The following is a 10525-nucleotide window of genomic DNA, read 5'->3' on the forward strand; positions in this document are numbered from 1 at the left end:
AGAAGTTAGAGTCCTTACCTCTAGGCTCACTTGAAGAACGTACCTTCTTGCCTCCCCATTGAGAAGGAATAGTATCCCTTCCCCTTTGTGACTCAACATGCTCCATGGTGATATTTGAAGCCATACCCACAAACCACTTGTGCTCCCTCTCGAACCTTGCTCGGATACCAAATTGTCACGGCCTTGGACACACTCCAACGCTACCGTGCCGGCACTCGGACTTACTCAACCTCTTGAGCTAAGACCAAGTCAGCCTAACCCTCAATACTTAGCAAGAAAGCTAAGAACACAAGAGAACACAAGAGAAAGGAAGCTTTGGTGGAAAGAACACTTTATTACTCAAGTGTTGGTTACAAATGATTCACACCCACAAACTCTAACTCTCACCCCTATTTATAGCCATCCACCTTCTCAATGGATGGTTATGATTAAATCTAATCAACGGTCCAGATTAATCATCCAGAACCTTCTTTACAAATCTATCCTACCACAACTTTCTAAATACTTCTAGATTGTTCCATACAACTCTTCATACTTTTATATCAATCCACACTCTTTTAGAATATTCTATGATCTTCTAAAGTCTTCTAGAACCTTCTAGGGTATTCCGGGACCTTCTAGAATATTCTAGAATGTTCCGGAACCATCTAGAGTATTCTCAAATACTCCAGAAAACTATACAAACACTGTTAAATCTAACCTTCTAAAAATTTATCGTGACACATGGCCCCCCTTGCCCTAACAAAGCTCCGCCATTGGTTACATATATTTAAATTTTTTGTTTTTAAATTATATAATAATATTTATTGATTAAATATATTTTTATTAACCTATTATATTTATATAATAATATTTATATTTTTAAAAATTAAATTTAATAATATTTTATTTTTTGCATAAGTAATATAAAGAATGATATAAAAGATGCCCTTTTTAGTAATTTTATATTTTAACGTGAGTTTAGTTAAATATAATCCAAACATTATTCATTTTTTCGAAAGAACATTTGTAAAAAATATTGAGACACAAATTATATTGACACCAATCTAATTTTAATCAAAATTAATTTTGTAAAAATACATTTATATTGATATTTGTTTACAAACGTTTCTAAATACACACTTAGTTATTTTATACTTTTGTTAAAATTTTATCATTAATTGAATCCACAACATGTTGCGTTAAAAATTTATTATTAACTAATAAATTATTATATATATCAAGCAAAATTGGAATAGAAAGTACAAAAAAACAATACTTTTTTAAATAACGTAAACAATAAATTAAAAAAAAGATTAATTTTAAAATTTAAAATTTGAATTAATTAGATTTATTCATATTTAGTACACCTGAAATATAATTTATTGTTCACATTATTTATTATTTTCGATGTCTATCTAATAAAATTGAAATTAGAATTTTCAAGCTAAAAAATCAATTAAATTTATTATTTTTGATTAATAATAGTTAATAATATTTAAAAGTATAGACTAAAAATAATAAAATATATTATTAGATTATTAAATTAAAAAAATTAAATTTATGACTAAAATATGGGGCAAAACAATAAATTTTATTAGTTTTAATTTTGTTTTCATTGTCACTACTCATTTAAGCGGATAAATAAATTAAGCAATTGACTAATCCAAGTTTGATATATAAATATATAATAATGTTATAGTTTATGGTTAGAATAACAAGAGAAGACAGCGTATAAGCTTGCAAATTGAAATGCATTGGTTTTCCGCGTGCGTTAAGTCGCTGGTTTTGAGAACCCCCTGAAACTGAAATTTAATTTCCCTTTCCCTTTATTCTTTCAATTCTTCACAAAACACCCTCTTCTCTCTTTCAATTCCTTCCTTTTTAACCCCAATTCTCCCTACTTTTCTACTCAATCAGGGTTCCATTTTTTCCACTCTTCTTATTTTTACCCTCTCACTTCTTTTTAATCCTATTTCATCTCCTTTTATCTGCCGCTTTCCAGCAATGGCCCAATCATGTGTGTGATTCTCACTTTTCTTCACCTTCTGCAAATAAAGCTTCAAATTTACATCCATTTTAGAAGGGATTTTTTTTTTGGAATTGTCTTGGGGGGCTGGGGGAGTTGTTGAAATAATGATTATGTCAAATTTTGGGTTTTAATTGGGTTTTGGTTATGAATTGTATATGATATGATATGATATGATATTATTGGTTCTTCTATTTGGGAAATAAATTACACTGCTTGTGCATGCTATTATAAATTTGAATGTGTGTTAATAATTCGTTTTCTTGTATGTGTAGGTAGGATGGCCTTGAATTTCTAGTACCCTGTATCAATTTTGAGCTGCATTATGCATTTCAGGTGACTTTTTGAATTGCATTGACTTTGATGATGATATCAACAACTGCTTCCTCAATTAAGCTGGTTGAAGAAGCTTGTGTTGTGCTTCCTCCATTGGCTATGGAGTTGTAGCTTTTGGAGGATTTTGATTTGGGGCTAGTGGCATAGAGTGTGACAATTTTATTTGGGTAGAGGGGTTATATGTTGCGCATGGCTCCAAATCTAAAGCTTAGGTTATGTGTTACCTTGTTGTTTTTAGTCTCAAGTGTTCTTCTGTTTGGCATTTCAAACGCGGAATCTGAAGGAGGAGTTTCACAAATAGTCAGATCTGCCCCGGATAAGGATGTAGGAGCCAATGTATTTGATGGAACTGGTGTAGAGGGTTCCTTTAAGTTTGAGGATGGTAATACTATGAAGACTAATAGGAAGGGTGGAAATAATAGAGTTTCTATTTCTACGGTCGCATTATTTACATTGGCGATGGCAGCTGCCACTGGTTTAGGTGCTGTGCCCTTCTTCTTTGTGGAGCTTGATCCGCAGTGGGCTGGATTGTGCAATGGAATGGCTGCAGGTGTCATGTTGGCTGCAAGCTTTGACCTCATACAGGAAGGGCAGGAATTTGGTGCGGGAAATTGGGTTGTCACTGGGATTCTATCTGGTGGAATCTTTATTTGGCTATGCAAGAAGGTGATAATCAATTTTTTTGTTAATCAGTTCATATCATATCATGGGAGCAGATTCTCTCGGTTGGAAAATCTTGACCATGTCAAGGGTGAGATTTCAACTTTGATTGACAAGGTCGGCCCTGGTATGATCAATGGAGGAAATCTACACTTGACATATACCAATTGAGAGGATCCATACCGATTGTTATCACTATCTTTCTACTTTTAGCATAAAAAAAAGTATATGCCTGGTGTAGCTGTGTGCCTCTGTGTACTGATACCTATCTTGATACTCAATGCTGAATTGCTGAGGCCCAAATGATAGATTGATAAATTGATCATTAGTAAAAAGTGTCATGGCCAGCTTCTTTCGATTTCCCGTTCTTCTCAGATGCTCTTTTCTTTTGTTACAGTTTTCTTGAATTTACCTTAGTGGTTTATCTTGGTTTTATAATGATCTTATTTGTGTCTTGTATAATCTCTTGGGTTTCAGTTTCTTGAGCAATATGGGGATGTAAGCATGCTGGATTTAAAAGGTGCAGATGCAGCTAAAGTTGTTCTTGTGATTGGAATAATGACTCTCCATTCTTTTGGGGAGGGATCTGGGGTTGGCGTCTCTTTTGCTGGCTCAAAGGGTTTTTCTCAAGGCCTGTTGGTAACTTTGGCTATTGCTGTACACAACATCCCAGAGGGATTAGCGGTGAGCATGGTGCTGGCATCAAGGGGTGTCTCTCCACAAAATGCTATGTTGTGGAGTGTAATCACTTCCTTACCTCAGGTGCTTCTTAAAGATAACTTTTGATTTATATTACTTTTTGAAGTAAACAAAATATTGAGTTAAGTCAGCAGTTGAAGAGCTGCTTTTCTGAATTATATAATATAACTTTACTTTTAATTGTGGTTCTTGGTACACTCTCTCTGTTGAAGTAAAAAAAGAATAGGCATATAGAAGTATGCAATTCTCGTGTCTAGCAGACGTTTAACCTTGTCTTTGACTTTAGTTTAGTTGGTTAACTTTTTATTCATATGTTGATGCAGCCAATTGTAGCTGTTCCTTCATTTATTTGTGCCGATGCATTCAGCAAGTTCCTTCCTTTTTGTACGGGATTTGCTGCTGGATGCATGATTTGGATGGTTGTTGCAGAAGTTCTTCCTGATGCATTCAAGGTTATTAGCAATTTATTATTTTACACAATGGATATTTTCATCTACCTTATCCTTTTTTTCGGGATGCGGGTGTCATGAACGAAGTCTCCTAAAACCTAAGCAATTAGGTGAAGGTTTGTCTGGCTCATGAGATTTTTAGCAGTGTTCAAGCTTGCACTGACTAGAAATTTATGGGGGAAAGATGAAAAAGGGACAAGAGAAGCCCTGAATTATTGATGTGAGATGATTTGTTACTATAATATAATTCTTTTCTTTATACTAACAAATAATGTAGGTCAAGTTCAAATCAGCCTACTAGCATAACATCTCTATACAAATGAGGGCTCCAAATATTTCGATAGGAAGCATAAAATGTGCTGGGGATGGCAAATGGGATCTGTCCTTCAAGTCCAACATGCTTTTTAGATATGCAATATTAATTTCTCTTCTCTTTTCGGTTTCAGGAAGCCTCAGCTTCACAGGTTGCATCAGCGGCAACCCTTTCTGTAGCATTCATGGAAGCTCTCAGCACCTTATTTCAGAATTTCACTCATGACTACAAGTGAGTTTGCTGAATTTTTTATTTTTTCCCATCTTTTTCCGTTAGGGGACAGGTTCCTTTTGGTGTATCAACTGTATTATTTTGTTTCGATTCTGGCTTGGACAATTAGTATTGATTATCCATCCTTTGCTAAAATTTGAAAAAGAAAAATACTGCAGAATACTGGAATTTCTTTCGTATTCCTTCTGATATAGACTTTTTCGTTTTCCTTCCCTGAATTTTGATTTCTTTTATTACAGCTCTGAGGATGCTTCTGGCTTCTTTGTCTCACTACTTTTTGGCCTGGGGCCATTACTTGGTGGAGTTATCCTGGTTGCATTTGCTCTTGCGTTTCATCTCCAGCATGCTCTCCTTATGGGCACGGGTTGTGGCATTGCCTTTGTTCTTGGAGCCTGGCGACCAATGCAGCTTATTTTGTCTTCGAAATTAGGACTTATTCCCATTATGTTACTCCTTGCAATGGGGGCTTCATTGGTCCATTTTACCTCCTCAAGTGTATTGAAGATGGCATCCAAAAAGACCTCGGGTGGTGACTTGCCTACACTTACAGGTTTTCCACTTAGTGTTCACACCCTTCAATCATTCATATCATGCGGCACAGTCGCTTTTCACGCATTAGCAGAAGGACTAGCATTGGGAGTGGCTGCACCAAAAGCATATGGACTTGGTCGTCACATGGTCCTTCCGGTCTCCCTACATGGGCTCCCTCGAGGCGCAGCTGTGGCTAGCTGCATCTTCGGTGCCACAGATAGCTGGCATGGTTCCCTTGCCTCTGCTGCCATAATCGGATTTATGGGTCCAATATCAGCAATAGGGGCTATCCTCACCGGTATTGACTATAGTGGCCTTGATCACATAATGGTTCTTGCTTGTGGTGGATTGTTCCCTAGCTTTGTAACTATAGTTAAAAGAGCACTTAGTTTGGATAAGAGGAAGAGCACATGTGGCCTCATTCTCGGTATGGGGTTTGCTACACTCTGTCTAACTTTCACTAGGTTGGTTTGCTTGCATACACCTTACTGCAATTCTGCACCTGAAGCTGTAAGATAAGAGCACAACTATGCTTCATTTCGTGGAAGATTGATTTCTAATGTTCCTGCAACTGTAATATGCATTTCTGTAGTTCAATCTCTGAAGACATAGCTTCACAAATTTGGAGAGATTGTCAATGAAGGATGTGGAAAGAGAGAATCAGATTTACAATTCAACCAAGTTTTTGTTTAGAACATGTATCTTATGTGTCATACATGAGTTTTTACTTGTATATATAGTTTTACCAAAGGTGGAAATGGTAAGATTTTTTTTTCTTTTTTTAATCCTCTCTCAATAGGTGTTGTGACATATAGATCTGATATTTCATGGTGCTGTTGGCCCATTTTCTAATACTATAGCATCTTGTCACTTTTGATATATCATCATATATGAATTCTCTTGTTTTCTTGACCATGTTCAACAAGATCTATGAAGTAGTTTGTTACTGTTTAACAATACATAAAACAAATTAATAAATTGTATACCAACCAAATGCCAGACTTCACTTAATAGAATAAGGCTTTTGTTCTTGTAGTATACCAACCAAAGGTGTTATATATGCACAATTATTTCCCCAAGTACCTATGTGAATGTGTACTTGCTGTAATTGCTGCTGCAAAATTGGAATTTTCCTTTTAAATTTGTTCTGAAGATAATACTCCTACCACAGTAATGAAAGAGTATATTTTTGTTGGTTGTGTTGATAAAATGATGATATAGAATTGGTGCCTTAAAGACAAATCAAGTTATAGGTGTTGTAAAATAAATAAATAAATAAGAGAAAATAAATATAAAATAAAAAAGTGTAAATAAAAAATTCTAGTATTAATATTTATTAATTTTATTATCTCAATATAACTAAAATGATATATATATATATATATTCCCTAATTCATATGTTCATAAGAGTACATACATGGAGAGAAGTGTTTTTATGCTTGTGTTGTGTATTCTGTTTCAAGTCTTGCTTCCCTTATTTATATACGTATCAAGTTTAACTTTTCAAATTTTATTAATTAAATTTGTCTTGAGAAGGTGATCTCTTCAATATTAAAAAGTTGAGCTGCTCATTTGATAAAGCAAGTCATACTTTATTAATGGCATCCATGTCACAAAAATAGATAGGTAGATGTCCCTTTAAGTCCGAAAAATTCATCCAAAGTTGACTTCAAGGGAACAATGTTAATTGAATATGCTAAAAAAAAATATGATGTACACAGTAAAAATTAGTTATCATATAATTATATATATATTATTTAACATATTTTAATATATATTTTATATTTTTATATGTATTTTATACAAATAACTAATTTTTTTATACCGAATAATAATAATAATAATAATAATAATAATAATAATAATAATAATAATAATAATAATAATAATAAACCATTGAGATATGTAGAGGTTTTTGGTTTTGGCCTTTTTTCTGTTTGGGGGTTGGGGGGCGGCTTGTTTTGGGTTTCTCTGCTGAGCTGTCATTTTCTTCATGTACAACTATGACAATGCATTCCAAGCATACCTACCTACTTTGGGGAATGAGACAAAACTACTCACATGTCCTCATAGGAATAATTGTGATTAGAATTAATTTGGGGATATAGTAATCTTCCTAGACATTTAATTTCTGCGTTGTAGTGATTAATTTCTATTCAAAAGAGAAGACATTATGCCAAAACATAGAAAATAAAATAAGGGTGTCAATAGAAAATAACCTGAAAATAATCTCAATTTTGTCGAAATTTTAAAATACAGTTGAAATAAGACAATCTTTTATTGCCAATTATCTTTGTTTTAAAAAAATAATAATAACAAAAATAAAACCCCGATGATTTCCTTCTCTTACAACAGAGATGATAGACAATCAGCTTGCCTTTATTTGTCCAATTCCGACAGGAGTTAAACTTGAAAATATGCCAAAATGACTTGATAAATTATTATTATTATTATTAAGTAAAACTATAAGTTTAACCCATTTTGCCGGCTCTAATATTCATCAAGGCCTACATACTTGTCCTACTTAAGAGAATTATTCTCCAACAAATTTGGTGCAAATTTCTGCTGAAACAAGATTTCTCAGGTTATTTTAATACAATAATTGATCTAGCAAACGACAAGAAAAGCCTACAAAATGAACAGAAACAAAATCAGAACCAGCTGCATGACCTGATGACCATAATGTTTTGGCATGTCATTGTTGTTTCAGGTATCACAAGCCGCCGTGACCAAATCCTATGTTGTTCCTTTTCCATCAGTTTTTCACCAAAAGTATACAACAATCAAAGTGCCACAAAATTTGGATCACCACCACCAATATCTCAAATCTACCCTTTTTCATTTACTCACTTATTTTTGGTGCTGCCTCAATAGTTTCTCAAAAGTTATGACATTAGGATGACAATAACAATAAGAAAAGAAGAAAATCAAAAGGACCTAGAGAAAACTTAGAAGAAAAGCCTCTCCCAACAACCCTTCACAAAAGGTTTAAAAAAGATAGATAAACTATTAGGAAAACAAGCAATAACATAAGAGTGACTTTTCAAAATCACTTTGATGATGCTGATTGGTTACTGCTCTGAAATTCCTCTTCCCTTTCCACCAACTTCTCCTTCTCAGAAGCAAATCCAATCTCCACAGTAGCTTGTTCCTTCTGGTGTTCACCACCACCAACACTTTGTGCTCCTGTTAACCTTGCCAACACCACAAAGGACATTCCTCCAAGGACATTGTTGACCATCCTCAGAACCAACACTGAGGACTTGAACAAAAATGGGTTGAGCCCTCTCTCCAACAAGAACTCAATTCCATTCAATGTTTGGTACCTAAAGTTGCTGCTGAATCCCATGTGTGCTGCCCATGTTAGAGCATTCAACATTGTAGGTGGAGGCTTATTTGGGGTCTCAAAATCAGGGTCCATCTTCTTCCTCATCGCAATCAACCCGTTTGAGAGAGCAGTTCCAGCTAGTCCAGCTGCGAATCCAACGGCAGCGAAGATGGTTCCTTTGTACACCAAGGTTCCAAGCCGTTCGAACAGACCGTATGCGCCAGGTTCAAACATGTGACTCTTGGGGCAAGACGCAAAAATTGATGGTAATTGTGATGAGGAAGTTGACATGGTTGGTGCCAATAGGTACATGAGTGTGAAATTGAGGATTGAACCAACAACAAGGGTTGAGAAAACAAAATCAAGCTCATTCAACCCGAAATTAGGCCTTGAAGCCATGTCACCAAGAACACAAGCACTAACACCAACCAACTCCTCCATCAGAACCTTGAATGGAAATTGGGGATCAGCAGCTACCCTTGATCTCCATCCATTAAGGAAAAGACCAAGAGGCCCAAAAGATGATGAATCACTATGATCTCCTTCATGACCCCAACTTCCACCACCACTACCACTGCTGCCGCCACTTCCACCATGTCCAATCCCGTTTCCCCCATCACCTCCAGCAGAGGAAAGTTTCAATCTTGGTGGTAGTAGTTTGATGGGATACAAAGATTGATTCTGGGGCTGAGATGATGATGTTGGGAAAACAGAGGCATGGTAGTGACCAGAGAGAGGTGAAAAACGAAGCTGCGCCATGGCTGCCATTTGATCTGAGACACTAATATTAACATAAAAAAATTAATATAAAATAAAAAACACTTTTTGGCAACAGAAAAGTGGAACAAATATCAAATAATCCCCTCATATATGATCATCATCACAGCAAGAAATCATTCATTCATTCACCCATGATCATGCACAAATATTCCAGAAATCAAAATTTTAACATAAAGATCAAAATTTTGGTAAATGAAAGGATGATTCGTGGAGATTTTACCTGGATCTGAACTCTAGAGTGAGTGCAGAAAAATCCTTGTTATTGTGACTAGTGAGTTCAAGAAGGAATACTGAAACCTTGAAATAGAAAAACCCTTCTCTTTTCCTCCTTCAACTTTATGATATTTTCTGGAGAAACCAAAGTGACAGGGAGTAGTGTAAGCCTAAGGTGAGTAATTAATGTGAGAACATGGAGAGAGTGAAGGATTAACGAAGAAAGAGAATCAAATTATTAAATTTTGTATTGTATATTGTAAATGTGGCAATCCCTCAATGAGAGAAAAGAAAAGAAAAAAAAAATGGAGTGAGAGTGAAAGGAAATGGAGATGGTGGAAAAATTAGGTTAGTTGGGAAGGTGGCAGTGACACATGGTGAATGAATGGAGCAAGAATTTGGACGGAAAATGGGACTGGGTTGGTGAGAAATTGAAAATTGGGCTCCATCAAAAACCCTAATTACGATTTTGTAAATTTGGAATTAACGCCAAAAAATTAAATAAAAATAAAGCAAAAGAATACATTCCTTAATAAAAAGTTGTATCCTTTTCTTTCAGCTTTGCTCTTTTATTTCATTTGACGAATTTTAAGCTTTAGTTTAGGAGCATACATTTGTACGGTTAAGCATTACATCCTAAAGAATATATAACACTAAACTCGGAAAATTGTTACAAAAACAGTTTAAAAATTTTAATTATTAAAAAAGATTTTTAATATTAAAATTATTAAGAATAATTAATCTTTATAATATTTAAAAAGAATGATCAATTTTTTTTGAAAAAAGGACAAATATGTTCTTGACATTTTGATCCGCAAACATTTAAGTTTTCGAAAATTTAAAAATACATTTAAAAATATTAATCTCTCATATTCACTTGGGTGTGTCAGACTCAATAGAAAAATCAAACGTGACTCCCATTATACTGACCTGGTTGATACAGATACACACGTGAGAAAGTTTTAAAATTGGACAAA

General features: G+C 34.6%; 2 protein-coding genes across 6 annotated transcripts; one reads left to right on the forward strand and one right to left on the reverse strand.

Moving 5' to 3' along the window:
• The first annotated feature begins 1711 nt into the window (after positions 1-1711).
• On the forward strand, positions 1712-6106 carry LOC130976683 (putative zinc transporter At3g08650). Of its 4 annotated transcripts, none has more exons than XM_057901598.1 (7): positions 1712-1999; positions 2284-2344; positions 2583-3010; positions 3482-3766; positions 4027-4155; positions 4599-4696; positions 4936-6106. In XM_057901598.1, the coding sequence occupies exons 3-7, from the start codon at positions 2735-2737 to the stop codon at positions 5744-5746; spliced, it is 1599 nt and encodes a 532-aa protein (XP_057757581.1). In that variant the 5' UTR covers positions 1712-1999; positions 2284-2344; positions 2583-2734; the 3' UTR covers positions 5747-6106. The 4 variants fall into 4 exon arrangements, with proteins under 4 accessions (XP_057757581.1, XP_057757582.1, XP_057757579.1 ...); XM_057901599.1 differs by having other exon boundaries at positions 2628-3010; XM_057901596.1 differs by having other exon boundaries at positions 2284-3010.
• A 1654-nt stretch (positions 6107-7760) lies between these two features.
• LOC130976684 (protein RETICULATA-RELATED 2, chloroplastic-like) lies at positions 7761-9987 on the reverse strand. 2 transcript variants are annotated; one of them, XM_057901601.1, is made up of 2 exons: positions 9556-9987; positions 7761-9328 (listed from the first exon to the last, which is right to left on the reverse strand). In XM_057901601.1, the coding sequence occupies exon 2, from the start codon at positions 9321-9323 to the stop codon at positions 8277-8279; it is 1047 nt and encodes a 348-aa protein (XP_057757584.1). In that variant the 5' UTR covers positions 9324-9328; positions 9556-9987; the 3' UTR covers positions 7761-8276. The 2 variants fall into 2 exon arrangements, with proteins under 2 accessions (XP_057757584.1, XP_057757583.1); XM_057901600.1 differs by having other exon boundaries at positions 7761-9336; positions 9556-9985.
• Positions 9988-10525: the final 538 nt, after the last annotated feature.

The sequence above is a fragment of the Arachis stenosperma genome, chromosome 4, assembly GCF_014773155.1.
Source record: "Arachis stenosperma cultivar V10309 chromosome 4, arast.V10309.gnm1.PFL2, whole genome shotgun sequence".
In the NCBI taxonomy this organism is placed as follows: Eukaryota; Viridiplantae; Streptophyta; class Magnoliopsida; order Fabales; family Fabaceae; genus Arachis; species Arachis stenosperma.

Excerpts from the sequence above, each read along its gene's own strand:
- LOC130976684 (XM_057901601.1), bottom strand. The coding sequence starts at position 9,323 with ATGGCAGCCATGGCGCAGCTTCGTTTTTCACCTCTCTCTGGTCACTAC.
- LOC130976683 (XM_057901596.1), top strand. The coding sequence starts at position 2,525 with ATGTTGCGCATGGCTCCAAATCTAAAGCTTAGGTTATGTGTTACCTTG. Across the intron at positions 4,156-4,598 it reads TTCTTCCTGATGCATTCAAG|GAAGCCTCAGCTTCACAGGT; the intron begins GTTATTAGCAAT and ends TTTCGGTTTCAG. Across the intron at positions 4,697-4,935 it reads AATTTCACTCATGACTACAA|CTCTGAGGATGCTTCTGGCT; the intron begins GTGAGTTTGCTG and ends CTTTTATTACAG.